The sequence below is a fragment of the Ranitomeya variabilis genome, chromosome 4, assembly GCF_051348905.1.
Source record: "Ranitomeya variabilis isolate aRanVar5 chromosome 4, aRanVar5.hap1, whole genome shotgun sequence".
In the NCBI taxonomy this organism is placed as follows: Eukaryota; Metazoa; Chordata; class Amphibia; order Anura; family Dendrobatidae; genus Ranitomeya; species Ranitomeya variabilis.
The window spans coordinates 690,967,684-690,991,284 of NC_135235.1; the positions used below are offsets into that span (position 1 = coordinate 690,967,684).

Here is a 23,601-nt window from a genome sequence, read left to right on the forward strand (position 1 = left end):
AGGGTTCCCCGTCAAGGAAGGAAACCAACTTATGTGGAGAGAGGAGCCGCCCCTTTTATCTTGAAGGTTTCCTGTCCTTGATGGGCGGATCCCCTCTCTCGTGGTGCCGTCATGTATGATGGAAAAAAAAAAATAGTGTTTACTGTTTTGAGCTAGGGTAACAAAAAAAAAAAAAAAAGGAGAATGGAAGCCTCAAAAGCACACTTTGTAGCCCACAGATAGAGGAGGCGTGTCACGGAACTACTACACTATAAACATATTTTTTGTTTTAACCAAGATAGTGTATAGACCTAGGGTATTAGACAGACCAAAAATTGAAATGTATGCATGACAAAAAAATATTTTTAGACCACACAAAAAATAGCCGTCGGACGGAGATAACAGACTATTTCAATATGTGGCCTATATTTTAAAAAATTTTAAAACCACAAAATACTGTATACGCCAAGGGTATCAGACCAAAAACTGTAATGTACAGTATGTCTGAAAAGACGAAATTTGAAGACCACTGATAGACCAGACGTGTGACTGAGATAACAGACGGTTTCAATATGTGAAATGTATTTTGTAAAATTTTCAAAACCACCAAATACTGTATACCCCAAGGGTAGCAGTCTAGCAGACCAAAAAAATGCAATGTATGCCTGCAAAGGAAGGATTTGGATACCACAGATACACCGCGTGTCTGAGGGAGATAACAGTGTGGTTTTCTTTGGGCCCACCATAAGAAAGCTATGACACTAAAATAAAACATTTTGAGTACTAAAATTGTCCAAATATTTCCCCATGGGGGGTACATGCACAGAACCCTTTATCCCTGTTGATGAAGTGGTGGAGAATGAGGAAACATTGATGAAGGCCTTATTAAAAACTAGGCCCAATGTTAAGCAGCAGGTCTCCTAGACTTGTAATGCCCATACACGAAGTGCATGGGCTGCAAAACATTTCCCCATTGGGGTTACATTTTAAAAAAAATATTTTATGGGCATCTTAGACACCCTTGCCGAAAATTGCACTGGTGTCGCCGCACAGAACACATTAAACCTCGTGATCTAGTGGTGGAGAATGAGGAGACAGAAGATAAAGGGCTCAATAGAAAACTAGGCCTAATGTAAAGGAGCGTGTCTCCTAACTTGTAATGCCCATACACTAAGTGCATGGGCCAACAAAAATTTCTCCATGGGAGTTACAGTTTTAAAAAATTATTTATGGGTATCAGATACCCTTGAGGAAACAAAACATTTTTTTTATACCTAAAAAATATACTTTATTAATAGCCAATAAAAATCTTAATGACAACCAACCACAGACCAACACCCTAAAACCCAAAAATACAAAAACAAAGGCTCCTAGTAAACCCTATTGCTCCCTAGTATACCCTTCCTAACAGTGGAGGTTGGCACCCTATCTTGTACGCAAAATGGCGCCCCCACTCACCGACGGCTCACCCTAGATACACACTAATGAACCCTAAGAAAAATAAACAATATACAAAAATACCTCGGTTCAAGATAGAGCGTGCCGTACTAAAGAAAAAAGGAAGGAAGGGAGACAAAAGGTGATATTTACCAATTTAGCCAAGAGCAGACGAATCTGCTTAAATCAAAAAGGAGCCAAATAACAGTACTAATGGACATACATAACTAAAAAAATGGAGATCCAGATAAACAATCAGTAGGCTAGTGTCAATGATGTCACACAAAGGCCTAAGCTAACTAGCCCTTGCGAACCCTATTGCCTCTGTCCCTGCCTGTCAGCGGAGGTTGGCACCCTACAATACAACGCCCATGGTGCCCCCACTCCCGTCGGCTGACCCTTAATCACCCTCCTTGCTGCCCCTCTCACCTAAAGAATACTAGAGGTGGTGAGGGAACCAGGTGAATATGAAAAAGGAAAAAAGAGTGCAAAGGACAGTATATCAATTTTCTGTGTCCAAAGAAAGAGACTAAAGGCCCCGTCACACATAGCGAGATCGATAGTGAGATCGCTGCTGAGTCACAAGTTTTGTGACGCAACAGCGACCTCAGTAGCGATCTCGCTATGTGTGACATGTACCAGCGATCAGGCCCCTGCTGCGAGATCGCTGGTCGTGTCTGAATGGCCTGGACCTTTTTTGGTCGTTGAGGTCCCGCTGACATCGCTGAATCGGTGTGTGTGACACCGATTCAGCGATGTCTTCACTGGTAACCAGGGTAAACATCGGGTTACTAAGCGCAGGGCCACGCTTAGTAACCCGATGTTTACCCTGGTTACCAAAAAAAACAAACAGTACATACTCACCATCTGATGTCCGTCAGGTCCCTTGCCGTCTGCTTCCTGCTCTGACTGAGTGCTGCCGTACAGTGAGAGCACAGCACAGCAGTGACGTCACCGCTGCGCTCTGCTCTCACTGTACGGCGGCACTCAGTCAGAGCAGGAAGCAGACGGCAAGGGACCTGACGGACATCAGATGGTGAGTATGTACTGTTTGTTTTTTTTGGTAACCAGGGTAAACATCGGGTTACTAAGCGCGGCCCTGCGCTTAGTAACCTGATGTTTACCCTGGTTACCCGGGTGCTGCAGGGGGACTTCGGCATCTTTGAAGACAGTTTCAACGATGCCGAAGTCGTTCCCCTGATCGTTGGTCGCTGGAGAGAGCTGTCTGTGTGACAGCTCCCCAGCGACCACACAGCGACTTACCAACGATCACGGCCAGGTCGTATCGCTGGTCGTGATCGTTGGTAAATCGCTATGTGTGACGGGGCCTTTAAGGGCATGCACGGGGTATATCAAACAAAAAATCTCAATATCAATCAGGAAGTGAGAGATTATGCCTCTCCCCTAGTGCTCAGCCTTCAAAAATAGGCAATCCTCTCATCCGAGGTCTAAATGTTAGACAGGTATCTAAAGGGCAAAATTATGCAATACAAGCCTATACGTTACACTAGTATGGATGCATAACATGAGACCTTACTGTGACAAGAAGCAAAATATTACACACAAAATACATTTTAAGTGAAATGTCAAATAGGTCTCCAAGAGGGACCCTCTATAGATATTGCTTCAGAGTCATATAGCTACTAGCAAAGCCAGAAAGATATTCCCCTAAAGTATATTTTTTAGGTATAAAATTTTTTTTTGCTTCCTTTTTGATTACTATACCACTACATCATTTAGTTAGATTTATCAGACACCCTTGCCCAAAAACTGAATGGCTGGAGCAGCATACAACACGTTCACCATGGTGTTCTAGTGGCAACGAATGATGGTATGCGGAAGATGGCATTATTAAAAACTAGGCACAATGTTAAGAAGCAGGTCTCCTAGACTTGTAATGCCCATACACGTAGTGCATGGGCTGCCAAATATATCCCCATTGGGGTAAGATTTTGAAAAAGATTTTATGGGCATCATAAGACACCCTTGCCAAAAATTGGACTGGCTGTAGCAGCACAGAACCCGTTAACCCTGTTGATGTAGTGGTAGAGAATGAGGAGACATTGATGACGGCCTTATTAAAAACTGCATAGGCAGCATCAATAGTAAAAAGTTGGTCTGGGATGGGGCGTGTGAGGCAGTGACCCCTGTTACAGCTAGGGGGCGCTGTATGTGCTCTGCAGAATGTGCATGGAAGCGTAGTCAGGCCATGAGGGCGTACTACAGACACAGGTGTGGCTGTAATTAGAATAGTGAAGCAGTAACTGATTAAAAAGCCCTGTACTAGTGGGGGAGGTGTGTCAGTGTGTTCTTGGAAGCAGACAGGGCAGTTGTCTGCAGAGCTCTCTCTGTGTGGAGCAGCACAGAGGCTAAAGGAACCAGAGAGACTGACACCCTGCATCTTGGGCTGTCTTACGTGTACCCGGCTGCACTCCAGAGGATAAAGAGTGCAGTGCGCTGAGTTAGTATAGAGACTTGTTACCAGCGTGCGGTCACCCAGGGAAACTGGACAGAGGGAAGTTCGACCTGTGTATTGACTGCGTCATATAGCCATGCATTATTAATAGACTGTATGAAGAAGCCGTATACTATATTGACTGTGTGAAGTAACACAATAAAAGAACGTTTTGTTTGAACTTGTTTGGGTCACTGTCGTTTCACTGTGTATGGTCATACCTCTGCATTACAGGCGACACACTGGCACTGACTGGAGGAGTAGGGAGGGGCCAATAACCGGCTGGACTAAGCCTGGCCGGCCGCGACCATTCAGCGACGCGGGACTTCTGTTACAGACAAAGTCAGACAGACAAACAGACGGAAGTACCCCTTAGACGATTATATAGATAGATGTTTCGCTGTTTTCACTTGCTGGTGTACAGAAGTCTTGCCCAATCCAGCCTTTGTTCATTTTTATAAGAGTCAGCCTGTCAGCATTGTCAGCTGACAGGTGGATGCGCTTATCTGTTATAACTCCCCCACTGGCACTAAAAACCCGCTCTGACAGAATGCTAGCAGCAGGGCAGGCCAGGACCTCCAAGGCATAGAGAGCCAGTTCATGCCTCGTGTCTAGCTTGGATACCCAATAATTAAAAGGCACAGAGGAATCCCGGAGGACGTTTGTACGATCTGCAAGGTACTACCTCAGCATCTTCCCAAACATTGCACTTCTTGTGACAGCACCCCTTGCCTCTTTGCCAGCACGATGGGAGGGTCTGAGAAAACTGTCCCAGAACTTTGCCATTGTTCCCCTGCCTGAGCTGGATTGTACTTCTGTCTCGCTCGCTTGGACTCCTTTGTTGTACAACAAACTGACGTCTGCTGCCAGTGTTCTCACATGGGAATTTTTAAAGCAATTCCGCTACAAGGGCCCTCTGGTACTGCAACATTTTAGTACACTTGTCTGCCTCTGGAATAAGAGATTAAAAGTTCTCCTTGTAGCGTGGGTCTAGAAGTGTCACCAATCGGTAATGAGTGTCACCAAAAATTGTAATAATGCGAGGGTCACGTGAAACGCAGTGCAACATAAAGTCAGCCATGCGTGCCAGACTGCTTACAGTCAAGACTTCCGTGACCTCAACAACAGGATAACTGACCACGCTGTCCTCCCCCTGTCCTCAGGCCATCCCCGCTGGACAGACGGTATCACAGCTGTGCTTGTAGTAGTACCATCTATACCGCATGAAAGTAGCTCCTGTTCTTCCTCCTCATTGTCTACCAATCCACGTTAGGAAGACATGAGGCTAGGTTGAGTGTAATCACCCTGTATGGGTCCTTGCTCCATGTCCTCGTACTCTGCCTACAATGCATCCTCGTTAATTGTGAGCAGAGAGGTTTTCAGAATGCAGAGAAGCAGGATAGTGAGGCTAATTATGGCTTCATCGCCGCTCCCCATCTTGGTGCAGTCCTCAAAGTTTTGCAGGATGGTACATATGTCCGACATCCATGTTTACTCCTGAGGTCTTATGTGTGGAGTCTGAACTGAATATCGACGGCCTTGTTGATGCTGGTAGTCAATAACTGCCCTCTTCTGCTCACAAATCCTTTCCAACATATGCAGTGTAGAGTTCCAATGCGTGGAGACATCACACACCAGTCTGTGAGCGGAAAGCTGCAAACGCTGCTGAAGCACGGCAAGGGTGGCTGAAGCTGTAGCTGACTTTCTAAAATGGGCAGACAGATGGCGTACTTTCACTACCAGATCCGGCAGCTCCGGGTAACTTTTCAGAAAATGTTGAACCACGAGGTTAAGGACATGGGCCAGGCAAGGTATGTGTATGAGCTCACCTTGCCTCAGAGCCGCCACCAGGTTCCGCCCATTGTCACACATGAATATGCCTGGCTGTAGGTTCAGCGGTGTCATCCAAATATTTGACTGCTCTTTCAGCGCTGTCCACAACTCTTCTGCATTGTGCGGTTTGTCACCTAAGCGGATTAGCTTCAGCACAGCCTATTGCCGCTTGGCTGAGGCAGTGCTGCAGTGCTTCCAGCTTCTGACTGATGCGTTGATTTCAGAGATGGAGGCTGAAGAGGAGGAGGAGGTGCAGGAGCTGTAGACTGTGGGGGCAACCCTGATAGATGTAGGGCCCGCAATCCTCAGTGTGGGGAGGATGTGTTCCATTCCAAGGTCCGACTGGGTCCCAGCTTCCACTCTGTTAACCCAGTGTGCCGTCAGTGAGATGTACCGTTCCTGCCCACAAGCACTTGTCCCACATGTCCATGGTTAGGTGGACTTTCCCAGGAACCGCATTGTTGAGGACACGGGTAATGTGCGACATGATGGTGTAATGCCGGTATGGCACACTGGGAGAAATAGTGGCGACTGGGGACCTAGTACCTTGGGATGGCTGCCGCCATCAGGTTGCGGAAAGCGTCCGTCTCAACGAGCCTAAAAGGCAACTTTTCAAGAAAAAGCAGATGAGAAATGTTAGAATTTAGTACTGTGGCCTGTGGGGAGTTGGCTGGGTATTTACGCTTGCGTTCCAATGACTGGGGTACAGACAGCTGAAGGGTGTGCTGGGACAAGAACATGGAAGGGCTTGAGGATGGTGCTGCTTGACTGTGGGCAACAACAGGTGCAGGGCCAGAGGCATCTTCACATGCACGGTGGACTGGCTTCTACGCAAAACAGTGGAAGAAGCAGTGGTGTCATCCACAGACAGTGTTCCTGGAGCCTGTGGTTCAGCCCACAAAGTCGGGTGCTTTGCTGCCATGTGCGTGATCATGCTGGTGGTGGTCAGACTGGTAGTTTTGCTACCCCAGCTGATGCGGGCATGGCAGGTGCTGCAAATGGCCTATTTGGGGTTATCGGCAGAGTTTTTAAAAAATAACCAGACTCGGGAAGATCTAACAGTTGGAATGGCAACTTCCCTCATGTTGTTACGGGGAACGGATGCACGCCTTCTGTCTGTGGCCACCACACTGCTTCTTCCTGCCTGTTGGGGCGATATGCCTCCTTCCCCATGTGTGCTGCTGTCCTTGCTCTGCATGTCCTCCTGCCAGGTTGGGTCAGTCACTATGTCATCCACCCCCTCGTCTTCCACATCCGCACCCTGATCCTCCTCCTGACTTTCCGGCAATTGTGTCTCATCATCGTCCACCTCTTCTGACACTTTCCCACTATCGCCTTCGTGTGACCGTGGCTGTTCAATGATTTGGGCATTGCTACATGCGATCTCATCTGGCCCCCCTTCAAGTTGACTGGCCGAGAGTCTGGAATCTTTAAAGGGAAAACTGAACAGCTCTTCGGAGTGTCCAAGTGTGGGATGAGTTGTCTCAGGGCACTCGGCATGGTGGGAGGAAGGAGGATCAGGGTGAGGAATATCCGGTCCAAACTCATGGCTACTCAGACTTGACCGTGTGGAAGACATGGTGGTGGTGGCTAAGTGACTGGAAGCATTATCTGCTATCCAACCAACAACCGTTTCACACTGCTCTGGCTTCAATAGTGGTGTGCTGCGGTCCCCTAGAAACTGGGACAGGAAGGTCGAGCGAGAAGATGTGGGTCTTTGTTGTGGCCCACTTTCAGCTTGGCCACAGCTTCGTCCTCTGCATGCACCATCACGTCCACTTCCAGGTCGCTTGCTTTGCCCATTTTAAATGGATTACTGGACTATTTCAAAAGCTCAAGACAAAGTTATTTCTTTGGAGAAAAATTATATGTGATTAGTATGCCTGCAAAGCGAAATTTTTTCCAACACAGATACACCAGGCCTCAGGTCCCTGGCGCCACAGCTTCTTCCTGTACTGACCGGTCACCGTTACCGTTCATTACAGTAATGAATATGCGGCTCCACCCCTATGGGAGGTGAAGCAGCATATTCATTACTGTAATAAGTTATACTATGTGACCGCTCAGTACAGGAAGAAGCTGGGGCGCCGGGGAGCCAGGGACCTGCAGGGACCGCGCCAGGAGCAGGTGAGTATAATTAGATAGCCCCCGCTCCACCTCCCCTGCTGACCCCTGGGTATGACTCGAGTATAAGCCGAGAGGGGGACTTTCAGCCCCAAAAAATGGGCTGAAAATCTTGGCTTATACTCGAGTATATACAGTAATACTTCTTGATATTTTAGGCTATTGATATTGCCTTCCACCTTGCAAAAGTTTCGCACCCCTATACCGAATGTAACCCCAGACCATGATCTTTCCACCACCAAATTAACTGTTTTCTGGGTGTATTTTGGATCCATACTAGCTCCAGTAGGTCTCCTGCAGTATTTGCAGCGGCTGTGGTGTAATTCTACAGAAGATTCATCAGAGAAATCCACTTTCTGCCACTTTTCCAGTGTCCACCTGTTTAGCAGGCTGTGGGGCTTTGCAAATGCCACACGGTTTTTTATTTGCCTTTTGTTTAGTGCTGGCTTCTGGGCACTGATTCGACCACAGAGGCCATTTTGAGACAGAATCCTACAAACTGTTCTAGTTGACACAGGGACTTGAGGTGAATGGCCTGTTGGAACTCTGCTGCAGTGGAAGAGGGGTTTGCTTTGGATTTTCTAACCAACAAACGTTCCTCCTGAGCAGTTGTCTTTCGGGGTCTGCCAGACCTGTGCTTGTCAAACACATCTCCAGGCTCTTCAAAACTTTTTTTAATTCTTTGTACTTGACGCTGAGACACATTAAAGGTGCCAGCCACCACTGCAGTGGATCTGGTCTTCAGCCTCTTGATAATCCAGGCTTTGGTTGCAGGGTGGATTTTTGGCATGTTGTCAGAGCTCAATTTGCAGTTCAAGTGAAGGTCTGGGGTGCTGGATTTCTTTTTATACACACACTAATTAACCGATCATTTACTTAGCACAGGTGAGGATGTAAACTAGGATTGTGTGCATTATATGACCAGGCGACAAAACTTTTGTCTTGCCAAAATCTGACCATTCTGTGTCCATTAACCTCGCCACTGTCTTCATCCCAACTCTAACCCATCTCTTCAACCTATCACTAACAACTGGTGTTTTCCCCTCAAGCTTTAAACATGCCTCAATCACACCCATCCTCAAAAAGCCCTCTCTTGACCCATCCTCTGTATCTAGCTATCGCCCTATATCACTTCTCCCCTATGCCTCAAAACTACTGGAACAACACGTCCATCTTGAACTGTCCTCCCATCTATCTTCCTGCTCCCTTTTCGACCGCTTACAATCAGGCTTCCGGTCACACCACTCCACTGAAACTGCACTAACTAAGGTCACCAATGACCTATTAACCGCCAAGAGCAAGCGACACTGCTCTATCCTCCACATCCTGGACCTGTCCTCTGCCTTTGACACAGTGGAACATTCCCTATTACTACAGACCCTCTCATCCCTTGGCATCACAGACTTGGCCCTATTTCTGGCTGCCCACTCTCCCCAGTCCCACAAGCTCGCTGTCTCGGGGTGATCCTTGACACTGATCTCTCCTTGAAACCGCATATCCAAGCCCTTTCCACTTCCTGCTGCCTTCAACTCAAAAATATTTCACGGATCTGTACATTCCTAAACCAAGAATCTGCAAAAACCCTAGTCCATGCCCTCATCATCTCCCGCCTCGACTACTTTAACCTCCTGCTCTGTGGCCTCCCCTCGAACACTCTCGCAGCCCTCCAATCTATTCTAAACTCAGCTGCCCGACTAATCCACCTGTCCCCCAGCTATTCCCCGGCCTCTCCCCTCTGTCAATCCCTTCACTGGCTCCCCATTACCCAGACTCCAGTACAAAAGTCTAACCATGACATACAAAGCCATCCACAACCTGTCTCCTCCATACATCTGTGACCTCGTCTCCTGGTACTTTCCTGCACGCAACCTCCGATCCTCACAAGATCTCCTTCTCTACTCCCCTCTTATCTCCTCTTCTCACAATCGCATACAAGATTTCTCTCGCGCATCACCCCTACTCTGGAACTCTCTACCACAACATATCAGACTCTCACCTACCATCGAAACCTTCAAAAAGAACCTGAAGACCTACCCTCTTCCGGCAAGTCTACAACCTGCAGTAATCACCGATCGACCAACTCTATCCTTACCTACTGTATCCTCACCCATCCCTTGTAGATTGTGAGCCCTCGCGGGCAGGGTCCTCTCTCCTAAGGTCAGGTTATAAGCTTTTATTTACATAACATGGATATGCGACATAACTTCTGCACTGATGTGGATATGCGCACATAGACTCCCCTGCCTACCTAGGGCTGCAATCACGGCACCCCCAAATTAGCCCTAAAAAGGACTGTTGGTTTGTCAGGATTTGTGGACTGAACAGTAGCAGACTCACACTAACTATTACAAGGACAATTCTGACCATATCTCAGCAGCACTCCCTACAATAGCCGAGTCCGGAGCAGAATGCGGTGAGCAGGGCGGCGCCAGGTCTCTCATAGGCCTTATGATGCTGTGCGGCCAGCCAATCAATGTAATGCCACAATCAACATGGCTGCGGCATTACAGTGTGTGGCAGGCAATCCCTGCATGTTGATTGGTGCTCTGCGTAAACGCATACACAACACAAACCAGGTTAAAAATAAATAAATTAGAAAAAAAAAAAAAAAAAAAAAAAAAAAAAATCGCAGTATTTTCACCTATTAGCGTTCCCGCGCACCGATGCTCTCGGCAGCTAGCGTTCCTAGTAATACATTGCGAAATCTCGCGAGAACGCAACTTCTCACGAGACTTCGCAATGTATTACTAGGAAGTAACGCTAGCTGCCGGGAACATCGGTGACGCTGCGCGGGACGTCGGTAGGTGAGAATATTGCAATTTTTAAACTTTTTTTTAAATTATTTTTAACATTATATCTTGTTACTATTGATGCTGCAAAGGCAGCATCAATAGTAAAAAGAGAAAGAGAGCGAGTGAGAGAGAATTTCCCTGATGGGAAATTCTTCCACGCATGCTCTCTTTGAAAAGACGGGACCCGTCGCTGGATTCCTGCTTTTCACAGGCAGGGACGCATTCTGCGCCCGTAGGCTACTATTTTAGCCAGTGACAGGCAGCGCAGGATGCGTCGCCGACCGATTTTCCAACGTGCATGAAAAAACGTTCCTCTGAGCGTTTTCTCTGCCCAACGGACTGTTTTTTTATGCAGGATCCAGTGAAAGACAGATGAAACGGACGGCCATCCGTCACAATCAGTCGCTAATACAAGTCTATGACAAAATGCAGGATCCTGCATTCTCAAAAACGACGGATTGTGACGGGAGCTGAAAGACGGAAGTGTGAAAGAGGCCTAAGGCTACTTTCACACTAGCGTTAACTGCATTACGTCGCAAATGCGTCGTTTTGCCGAAAAAACGCATTCCTGCAAAAGTGCTTGCAGGATGCGTTTTTTCTGCATTGACTAACATTAGCGACGCATTTGCGACGCAATGACACACGTCGCAACCGTCCTGCGACGGTTGCACCGTGCTGTGGCGGACCGTCGGGAGAAAAAAACGCTACATGTAACGTTTTTTGCTCCCGACGGTCCGCTTTTTCCGACCGCGCATGCGCGGCCGGAACTCCGCCGGAACTCCGCCCCCACCTCCCCGCACTTCCCCGCACCTCACAATGGGGCAGCGGATGCGCTGGAAAAATGCATCCGCTGCCCCCGTTGTGCGGTGGAGACCACGCTAGCGTCGGGAACGTCGGCCCGACGCACAGCGACGGGTTGTTCCCGACGCTAGTGTGAAACTAGCCTAAGCCTCACAATGGCCACAATATTATAGGCATTATCAACAATAATATCAACACTATTATGTGCATTACATAAAATAGAGGGCAGGCCACTGAGGGATCAGTGACCTGTCATAAGCTAAAACAGATGAATATGTAAGCAGAGCACCACAAAGCCCCGCCCACAGCCCCGCCCCGGAGCATGAGAATCTCATTAAAGGGAACCTGTCACCCCCAACATCGACGGGGCTTACCGACAGCATTCTGGAATGCCCCCGATGTATCCTGAAAGATGAGAAAAAGAGGTTAGATTATACTCATCTGGGGCGGTCCGATCCAGGGCCTCCCATCTTCTTACGATGACATCCTCTTCTTGTCTTCACGCTGCGGCTAAGGCGCAGGCGTACTTTGTCTGCCCTGTTGAGGGCAGACCAAAGTACTGCAGTGCGCAGGCGCCAGAAAAGGTCAGAGAGGCCCGGTGCCTGTGCACTGCAGTACTTTGCTCTGCCCTCAACAGGGCAGACAAAGTACGCCTGCGCCTTAGCTGCAGCGTGAAGACAAGAAGAGGACGTCACCTGATGAAGATAGGAGGCGCCAGACCGCGACGCCCATCGGACCGGACCGGGACCGCCCCTGGGTGAGTATAATCTAACCTCATTTTCGCATCTTTCAGGATACATCGGGGGCTTATCTACAGCATTACAGAATGCATTACAGAATGCTGTAGATAAGCCCCTGATGCTGGTGGGCTTAGTTCACCTTCGATTTTGGAGGTGACAGGTTGCCTTTAACTGAAAACTACAAATAAAGATTAAACAACAACCATAAGACGGATTTCATCACCAGGTATCAGTGTAATCAGTATAAAGGTGGCGACCTGACAGTGTCTGTAGGTTACTGTGCACAATCCTGCTGACAGGTTCACTTTAAATTTAAATCTCAGGCATTTGGAAGAGGAGATGGAGAGCTCCCTATCAGGGAGTAACAGCCTCACATAAGTGAGGCAGATCAATCCCACCACAATCAAACTACCATACAGAATGAACAGGTAGAAGAAAAAAAAAAGATGTAGAATAAATAAAATGTTACATCTCCAACAACAATGTATGTACAAGGAGAAAACCCCAATAGTAAACCCGAGTTGCACTCATTTATGGTGAACCATTGGAGCTACTGCGAGTCCTGACCAGAAGATTAAAGAAAGTATTAGCGCACCCATTTCAGAAGAGACGGTGCAGTAATCTGAATTCCTTATGATCGAAAACATAATGTAATTTATGATGTGGAGTGAATCCATGAAACCAGGGTTCGAGCCATGACAACACATCTCCTGCAGGCGTGAATAAATGGACATTACAGCCATCAGCCACACACAGCTCAGAGATATATCATGGCACAGGTGTGATGTGTTTTATGTAGTTTATCACAATCCTCCTTAAAGTTAGTTGGTTTTAAAAGAAAGTGAGAAGCCAGGATAAAGGGAAACCGTGTTGTTATTGTACAGAAATTCACACTTGGCCTCACTGCACATTTAATGTTGTTGATCATAAAAGTGAAGTTTGGCCAGAAAGACTGGACCTGGTCTTGTAGGGACCATATGAGCACATTCAGCAGCACAGAAGGGAGAGAAGGTAGATTCATCCAATAAGATCTCAGGGATCTAGGAAGCCAACAGCATCATTACCCTCCACTTTGTCTTATACATCATAATATTTTTCTTCAAGTGATTTTCTAACTTGTCAGCACATTCTACGTACGCTGTCATTTGACTTTGTAGTTTACAGACCTGGGCAGGTAACGATCTGCGTCTCCTGATCCCGGAGGGTAGGTGGATCCTCCAGGTTGTAAGTTCCATAGAAAAGGGCTTTCAATTACCAAAGTCATAAGAACAGTTTTGGGAGGAGGAGAATGTTGTGGTCTAGAGGCAAAATGGTGACCACACGATTGTGATACAGCCGGACTACACCACCGATAAAGCAGCCATAGCCGGTGACTGAGAAGAATCTGTGACTTCTCTGCATTTAGTGGTTACTACTCACCTGGGTGGTCATATGTGGGAATCTCCTCTTTACACCACTCATCACCACTCACATATGTCTCTGTAGTATTAATATGGGTCAGATCTTCACCCTGAAACAAATATTGTAAAACTCACTGACAGATGGAGAAGTCACATCTATGATCAGCTCTAATCCTGCCATCTCCACCGTTCTCATTACACAAGTATAAAACATATAATACTGGTGGATAAAACAAGACTGAGCACAAGACCTTCACAGCCGTCTACACATCATAGGGGAGATCTCATGACACCGTCTCTCCATCTACCTGATGATCCTGAGGAACATTGGGATGTTCTTGTTTACAGTCCTGTGGAAGAAGAGGACGGGGACATCTCTCTGGTGTTGTCCTCTTACTGGATAGATCTGGAGGAAACACATACAGGGACTGAATTCATTCTTTACATACAGATAATTATAGGCCGTGTATTTAATCCTGTCTATTACCTGGTGATGTGAGGGGCTGGGGAACCTCCATTATGACGTTTTTGTACAGATCTTTGTGTCCTTCTAAATACTCCCACTCCTCCATGGAGAAATAGACAGCGACATCCTGACACCTTATAGGAACCTGACACATACAATGATACCGTCATCCCCCAATCCCTACATAGCATTACTGTATAATGTCCCAGCATTCCCAACAGTGTCACCTCTCCAGTCAGCAGCTCAATCATCTTGTAGATGAGGTCTAGGATCTTCTGGTCATTGATGTCCTCATGTATCAGGGGGTGAGGTGGAGGCCCCGTGATTGGGCTCAGGGGTCTTCCCCATCCCTCAGACACAGGGTCCTGACAACGCTCACTAGAGGTCTTCTTCACTACTGTATAATCCTGGTAATGGAGAGACATTAATAAACCTCACTACAGACATTCCCAGAGTCCTCACCCCTCCAGTTCTGTCCATCTGTTATTCCCATAGATAAGAATGATGTAATGTGACGTCATCAGAATCTCTCACCTCTCCAGTAAGCCGGAAGAGGATCTCTAGGGTGAGGTGTATTATCCTCTCCGCCATCTTGTCTCTGTCCATATCCATCTTTGATGGGTAAACCAGGAAAATTCTCTTATATAGAAGATCTTCACTGAGAGGATCCGATATTGTAGAGACCGGAATGAGAAGATGAGCCGATGTAATATCATAAAAATCCTGTGTAATAATACAATTACTGGAGATAATAAGGGAAACATATGAGGAGATTTATTATTTTACAGTATTTAGTTTCCTTCTTTACATCTAGTAATGAAACCTACAGCTCTGGCAAAAATTAAGATAGCACTGCAAAATGTTTAGTTTGTCTGGTTTTTCTCTTTATAGGTATATTTTTGGAAATTGTTCTTTTATTCTATAAACTACTGACAACATGTCTCCGAAGTTCCAAGCAATAAATTTTGTATTTTTTTTCTGAAAATGAGAAATGGTCAAAATAACAATAAAATGCACTGTAATCTTCTATCACGTTAGATCTAAGGTCTGATTCACACACAGAAGTTTGAGGCTTTTAGGAAAGATTTTTTGTAAGAACAACAAGACAGGAGTCATATGATGCCAAATTCTCCATGTACAGTGTTGTATTTTTTGCTTTATATTATGGTTTGTGTTTTTTTAGCATTGTCTTGCAGGCTTCAATATATTACACATAGCTCCCAACCGTCCCTCATTGTGCGGGACTGTCCCGGATTTGATGTTTTGCCCCGCAGTCCCGCATGGGACGCCCTGATCCCGCAGACAGCAGGAAAAGCAAACCGACACGCCCCCTTGTGTTAAGCCACTCCCCTGTGTTAAGCCGAGTCCTGGGTCACCTCCTGACTGACCAACACCCCCCCCCCCCCCCCGGGCCGCCCGCCCGCCTGCCTGCCTCCCTCCCTCTTACCCGCCCTCCTTGAAGACGATACTCACCCTGCTCCAGCGATGCCTCGTCTCGGCGTCTGCAGCTCGTCCTGAATGAGCGGTCACGCATATTCATTACCTTAATGAGCGGTATCATGTGATCGCTCAAGCAGGAAGAAGGTGCTGCGCCGGGAGTTGGGACAGAGCGAGAGGGCTGTCGGCGCGGCTGTGCAGTGTGGCACAGGTGAGTATGGGACAGGGGGATGAAGGAGGACATAAGCCGGCGCGCCATGCAAGATGGGAGCCGGGGGGGGGGGGGGGGGGAGGTGGAGAGAGAAGCCATGCATTCGCCATGCATACAGGAGGGGGAATATGAGCCATGCATTCAGGGGGGGAGAATATGAGCCATGCATACAGGAGGGGGTTATGAGCCATGTATATGGGATGGGAGGGAGATGAGCCATGCATGCAGGAGGGGGGGTCATTATACAGTATTGAGCATCATGTGGGATCGTTATACAGTATGGAGCATCATGTGTGGCCGTTATACAGTATGGAGCATCATGTGTGGCCAATGGCCATTATACAGTATGGAGCATCATGTGCGGTCATTATACAGTATGGAGCATCATGCGTGGCCATTATACAGTATGGAGCATCATGTGCGGTCATTATACAATGTGGAGCATCATGTGCGGTCATTATACACTATGGAGCATCATGTGTTGTCATTCTACAGTATGGAGCATCATGTGCGGTCATTCTACAGTATGGAGCATCATGTGCGGTCATTCTACAGTATGGAGCATCATGTGCGGTCATTCTACAGTATGGAGCATCATGTGCAGTCATTCTACAGTATGGAGCATCATGTGCGGTCATTCTACAGTATGGAGCATCATGTGCGGTCATTATACAGTATTGAGCATCATGTGTGGCCATTATACAGTATGGAGCACTGTGTGGCCATATTTTTTTGTTTATAATTATTGTATATGAAACAGTGTGATCAGCAGTGCTAAATGGGTGTGGGTGGGACATGAATATGGGTGTGACTAATTATGAATGGGTGTGGTCAGAGGCGTGGCCTAAAATTTGCCGCAGCGCGCGTTGCACGCCGCAAACTTTGTCCCTCTTTCCCATCTTCAAAAGTTGGGAGGTATGTATTACATGAAAAACACCACCCAAAAAATTGGGCATGGAGATACTGTGGAAAAATTATACTGTGTGTGGGAACCAAGAAAGTGGCACCGTATGGAATCAAGAAACGGGATAAGTGAGGATTTATTATCTAGTGGTTTGGGTGGAAGCATATTGTGTGGGACATCTTGTACTATGTTTGAGGGATAACGGGGGAACATTACACTGTGTAGAGGTCCCGTACTATGAGAGTAATACATGTTTCCTTGGTTCCCTTCTTTCTTAGTTGGGTTGTTTGTATCTATCAGCAGAAAAGGAACAAAACCATTGTGATTCTTAGGCCGGAGACACACTGGTGCGAGATACGGCCGAGTCTCGCTGGTTAAAAGCAAGCTGTGGCACCTGCACTCCGGAGCGGAGCGTGCGGCTCCATGTATTGCTATGCAGCTGCACGCTCCGCTCCGGAGTGCAGGTGCCACAGCTTGCTTTTAACCAGCGAGACTCGGCCGTATCTCGCACCAGTGTGTCTCCGGCCTTATAAGGAGACAACACAAACCCCCTAACTATAACATTTTATAACAACCCCACAATCTGTGACTCCTCAGGGTAAATCGCTCTCTCACCATTGGATTAGAGCTGATACTATGAAGCTAAAGTGACTAAACAGACTTTCTGTCACCTCCATAAAGGGGCACTTTTCCGTGTTTGTCAGAACTGTCCAAGGATTATTAGAGGGGGTAGTTTCCCCCCAATTAGAAGGGACACCTGTGGATATTGGAGTCTTTAGCTGCTATGGTTCTGGTGTGGAGTCTCCACCTGCAGAGCCGCACTCCACATAGAGAATAATGGAGCCTCTAGCATCAATCTCCACCCACAGAGCCGCACTCCACATAGAGAATAATGGAGCCTCCAGCACCGACCTCCACCCACAGAGCCGCACTCCACATAGAGAATAATGGAGCCTCCAGCACCGACCTCCACCCGCAGAGCCGCTCTCCATATAGAGAATAATGGAGCCTCCAGCACCGACCTCCACCCGCAGAGCCGCACTCCACGTAGAGAATAATGGGGCCTCCAGCACCGACCTCCACCCGCAGAGCCGCACTCCACATAGAGAATAATGGAGCCTCCAGCACCGACCTCCACCTGCAGAGCCGCACTCCACAGAGAATAATGGAGCCTCCAGCACCGACTTCCACCTGCAGAGCCGCACTCCACATAGAGAATAATGGAGCCTCCAGCACCGACCTTCACCCGCACTCCACATAGAGAATAATGGAGCCTCCAGCACTGACCTTCACCCGCAGAGCCGCACTCCACATAGAGAATAATGGAGCCTCCAGCCCCGACCTCCACCCGCAGAGCTGCACTACACATAGAGAATAATGGAGCCTCCAGCACCGACCTCCACCTGCAGAGCCGCACTCCACATAAAGAATAATGGAGCCTCCAGCACCGACCTCCACCTGCAGAGCCGCACTCCACATAGAGAATAATGGAGCCTCCAGCACCGACCTCCACCCGCAGAGCCGCACTCCACATAGAGAATAATGGGGCCTCCAGCACCGACCTCCACCCGCAGAGCCGCACTCCCCATAGAGAATAATGGAGCCTCCAGCACCAACCTCCACCCGCAGAGCCGCACTCCACATAGAGAATAATGGAGCCTCCAGCACCGACCTCCGCCCGCAGAGCCGCACTCCACATAGAGAATAATGGAGCCTCCAGCACCGACCTCCGCCCGCAGAGCCGCACTCCACATAGAGAATAATGGAGCCTCCAGCCCCGACCTCCACCCGCAGAGCTGCCCTACACATAGAGAATAATGGAGCCTCCAGCACCGACCTCCACCTGCAGAGCCGCACTCCACATAAAGAATAATGGAGCCTCCAGCACCGACCTCCACCTGCAGAGCCGCACTCCACATAGAGAATAATGGAGCCTCCAGCACCGACCTCCACCCGCAGAGCCGCACTCCACATAGAGAATAATGGGGCCTCCAGCACCGACCTCCACCCGCAGAGCCGCACTCCCCATAGAGAATAATGGAGCCTCCAGCACCAACCTCCACCCGCACTCCACATAGAGAATAATGGAGCCTCCAGCACCGACCTCCACCCGCAGAGCCGCACTCCACATAGAGAATAATGGAGCCTCCAGCACCGACCTCCACCAGCAGAGCCGCACTCCACATAGAGAATAATGGAGCCTCCAGCACCGACCTCCACCCGCAGAGCCGCACTCCACATAGAGAATAATGGAGCCTCCAGCACCGACTTCCACCTGCAGAGCCGCACTCCACATAGAGAATAATGGAGCCTCCAGCACCGACTTCCACCTGCAGAGCCGCACTCCACATAGAGAATAATGGAGCCTCCAGCACCGACCTCCACCCGCAGAGCCGCACTCCACATAGAGAATAATGGAGCCTCCAGCACCGACCTCCATCCGCAGAGCCGCACTCCACATAGAGAATAATGGAGCCTCCAGCACCGACCTCCACCCGCAGAGCCGCACTCCACATAGAATAATGGAGCCTCCAGCACCGACCTCCACCCGCAGAGCCGCACTCCACATAGAGAATAATGGAGCCTCCAGCACCGACCTCCACCCGCAGAGCCGCACTCCACATAGAGAATAATGGAGCCTCCAGCACCGACTTCCACCTGCAGAGCCGCACTCCACATAGAGAATAATGGAGCCTCCAGCACCGACCTCCACCCGCAGAGCCGCTCTCCACATAGAGAATAATGGAGCCTCCAGCACCGACCTCCACCCGCAGAGCCGCACTCCACATAGAGGATAATGGAGCCTCCAGCACCGACCTCCACCCACAGAGCCGCACTCCACATAGAGACTAATGGAGCCTCCAGCACCGACCTCCACCCGCAGAGCCGCACTCCACATAGAGAATAATGGAGCCTCCAGCACCGACCTCCACCCGCAGAGCCGCACTCCACATAGAGAATAATGGGGCCTCCAGCACCGACCTCCGCCCGCAGAGCCGCACTCCACATAGAGGATAATGGAGCCTCCAGCACCGACCTCCACCCGCAGAGCCGCACTCCACATAGAGAATAATGGGGCCTCCAGCACCGACCTCCGCCCGCAGAGCCGCACTCCACATAGAGAATAATGGGGCCTCCAGCACCGACCTCCGCCCGCAGAGCCGCACTCCACATAGAGAATAATGGAGCCTCCCCACTGAGAGCTGAGCCAATTTTTTACCTTGCTGTTTGTTTAGCTTCTTCTGGCCTGACTGGGGGCTGTGAGGAGGGAGAAGACTGTACTGTGTACAAGTGGGGAATGACTGGCAATGCTTTGTTGTGACTGGGCTCCTCCCATATGAGCTCATACATGATCTGTGATTGGCTGCTCCGTGTAGTGAGTGCACACATGATCTGTGATTGGCTGCTCAGTGTAGCGAGTGCACACATGATCTGTGATTGGCTGCTCAGTGTAGCGAGTGCATACATGATCTGTGATTGGCTGCTCAGTGTAGCGAGTGCATACATGATTTGTGATTGGCTGCTCAGTGTAGTGAGTGTATATATGATCTGTGATTGGCTGCTCAGTGTAGCGAGTGCATACATGATTTGTGATTGGCTGCTCAGTGTAATGAGTGCATACATGATCTGTGATTGGCTGATCAGTGTAGTGAGTGCATATATGATCTGTGATTGGCTGCTCGGTGTAGTGAGTGCACACATGATCTGTGATCTATCACAATCTGCAGTTAGACACTGGACAGTGGTGGATGTCCGGCAGCTGCAGGATGAGCAGAGGCACTGCGGTGAGGAACTGGCAGCGATTAGGTTAATAACAGGAGGAGGATTTCTACCTCCCATTAATTCCTGTAGTTCCTGCTGCTGTACAGTGGGAAAGTAATAATATAAATCTGAGGCAAATCCTGTGGACAGATCCCGGTATATGTACAATAATAGTGTAATAAGTCAGCAGCACTGACTCACACACGGCCTCTATAGCCCCGTAAGTGTGCAATCATGGAATGTTACATTTTTCATTTATTTCTGCTCTTTCAAGTTTTTCCTCCCCTTCTTCTAAGAGCTGTAACTTTTGACTTTGTCAGCGGGAAAATAAAAAATGTTGTGTGGGCTTGTGGTTTATTTTTTTTTTATTAACAAAAAAATTACTTGAGTTGCAATTTTCCAAAACATCTGGGACTTCTATATAGTAAATGTTGGGTACGTGTGATGCTCTGATTGCTTCTTAATGCATCTTTGTGGCATTGTGACCAAACTCCACAATTCTGGCATTAAATACATTTTTTTTCTTTTATAGGTTTTACAGATCATGATAATTTTAGATTTAAATAGATTGTTCTTTTGTGGACACAATTATATTTAAAAAAATAAAAAGAAATAAATCGCACTTCTTTATTCGGCTTTTTCACACGTCAGTATGTCCGGTACGTGTGGTGACAGTTTCCACATCTACTGGAGACACTGACACACACAGACCCAGAGGCATATCTAGGGGAGCAGTCGGGGCATGTGCTCGGGCGCAGCAGGTAAGGGGGCGCAGTCGGGCAGCCTAATGTGGCGGTCCACATTGTCTCCCCCGGCGGCTGCATACTGCTGCCCCCGGACTGAGAGTCGGCTGCAGCGCGTCGGCTCTCAGGGATCAATTGTACAGAAGCGAGTACAATTGAGGCTCAGTCTGACTGCCGGGTCAGAGTGACGCCAGCAGCGTGATCAGATCATGTGACCACGCTGCCGACGTCACTCGCCCGCGCTGCAGAGGTGAACTCTGGTGGTAAGTGCTCCAGTGGAGCTGAAGACACTGAAGAATAAGTGCATGGAGGGATTTATTATGCGTGGGAAGAATTGGAGTGGGGATGGGGGATTTATTATGTGTGGGGAGAATTTGAGTGGGGATGGGGGTGTTTAATGTTGGGGGAGATTTGGAGTATAGATGGGGTTATTTATTGTGTGTGGGAAGATTTGTAGTGGGGACGGGGCGCTTTAATGTGTGTTGGAGATTTGAGGACACAAAATGAAGAGCAAAGGGGTAGATGGGGGCATGTATGAGAAAACAGTACAGGGAATGGGGGGCATGTATGAGGAAACAGTATGGGGGAATGGGGGGCATGTACGAGGAAACAGTATGGGGGAATGGGGGGCATGTATGAGGAAACAGTATGGGGGAATGGGGGCATGTACGAGGAAACAGTATGGGGAATGGGGGGCATGTATGAGGAAACAGTACTGGGCAATAGGGGGCATGTATGAGGAAACAGTACTGGGCAATAGGGGGCATGTATGAGGAAACAGTATGGGGGAATGGGGGCATGTACGAGGAAACAGTATGGGGAATGGGGGGCATGTATGAGGAAACAGTACTGGGCAATAGGGGGCATGTATGAGGAAACAGTACTGGGCAATAGGGGGCATGTATGAGGAAACAGTATGGGAGAATGAGGGCATGTATGAGAAAACAGTATGGGGAATGGAGGCATGTATGAGGAAACAGTATGGGGGAATGGGAGCATGTACGAAGAAACAGTACTAGAGAATGGGGGCATGTATGAGGAAACAGCATGGGGGAATGGGGGCATGTACGAGGAAACAGTATGGGGGAATGGGGGGCATAAAGGAGGAAACAGTATGGGGGATGGGTGCAGACAGTATGGGGAGCAAACGGGGGAATGTATGAGGACACAGTATGAGTAGCGATGTGAAAAATGTATGTGGACAGAGTACGGGGAGTGAGGGTGATGGGATGTGTGCAGACACAGTATGGGGAGTCAGGTGAGCAGGCAGTATAGAAAGTGAGGGGGTAAATATATGAGGAGACAGTATGGTGAACAGGGGGATGCAAGAGGAGACTGTATGAGGAGGGAGGGGAATAGTGTGAGGAGACAGTATGGGGAAGAAAAGTGAGTGGGCACAGAATAGTGGGGGCGTAGCATGGAGGGACAGTGTAAGGGCACAGCCAGGAGGGGTCAGTATACCAAGAAGGAGGGAGTGTGAGGAGAGTACAGTATAAATACTGAGCCCCATAGGGGGGCACAGTATGAGAGGACAGTGTGAAGAGGGGGCCGGTATGGAAAGGAGAGGTCAGTGTGAAGAGCATGTACCATAAGAGGGACAGTGTGGGGGTCATATTTTGTACAGACAATATAGTCAGGGGCAATTTTTTATTCAGGAGCATTAAAATTACACTTCTATCTTGGGCATCATGTGGAGATTTTCTGCAAAAGAGCGGAGAAGAAGGAAGTCTGCGGAGACGAGCAGTGGATGAGAAAAGTCATCATAGGGTCTGGATAAGATGAAGAAAAGAAGGAGAATGGCTACAGAGACGACAGTTTGAAAAAACAGCCACAATCAAGATATGAATTTTCAAATGCAAAATATAGGTGAGATTTATTGAAAGCGCCACAGTGTTAATAAAGTATCGAGGTAAAGTTTCGACCCCGTGATGGGTCTTTATCAAACCTCACTTTAAGGCTATGGTCACACTATCAGTATGTGGTCAGTATTTTACATCAGTATTTGTAAGCCAAACCAGGAGTGGAACAAACAGAGAGGAAAGCTATAATAGAAACATGTCAACAAGTCACATGCCACAGAGATATGTCACACAAAATACTTAATAAGTAACATTTCCCACATGTCTACTTTACATCAGCACAATTTTGGAACCAAATTTTTTTTTTGTTAGGGAGTTATAAGGGTTAAAAGTTGACATTAACCAGCAAACACCATACTAATAGTAGGTGAAAAAGAGGCATAGGCAAATATAAAAACATATATACTTTATTAACAACTGATAAAACAAACAAGACAAGGATATTCATGCAAGACTGATTGCAGGCAAAGCAGGACAGTATAACAGCATACTAATGAGTAATTAAAGCCGTACAAAACGCACCAAGTATATCAAAAAGTGCCTAGTGCAGTTGGAATAAATTACCATATCATATTAAATCAGCCAATTGAAAAATAGACATGCACAATTTAATGCCCTCTGCTTAAAATACTACAGGAAAAGATTTCTATATAAAGCT

At 48.0% G+C, this 23,601-nt stretch overlaps 1 protein-coding gene across 1 annotated transcript in view; it reads right to left on the reverse strand.

The window, feature by feature from the left end:
* Positions 1-23,601, reverse strand: part of LOC143767684 (uncharacterized) — a 58,905-nt gene that overhangs the window by 29,085 nt on the left and 6,219 nt on the right. Inside the window, exons 2-6 of the mRNA XM_077256168.1 lie at positions 14,562-14,750; positions 14,255-14,434; positions 14,049-14,172; positions 13,870-13,967; positions 13,581-13,671 (exon numbers count right to left, since the gene is read on the reverse strand). Of these exons, the coding sequence (XP_077112283.1) occupies positions 13,581-13,671; positions 13,870-13,967; positions 14,049-14,172; positions 14,255-14,434; positions 14,562-14,750 (682 nt within the window). The remainder of the gene's footprint in view (positions 1-13,580; positions 13,672-13,869; positions 13,968-14,048; positions 14,173-14,254; positions 14,435-14,561; positions 14,751-23,601) is intronic.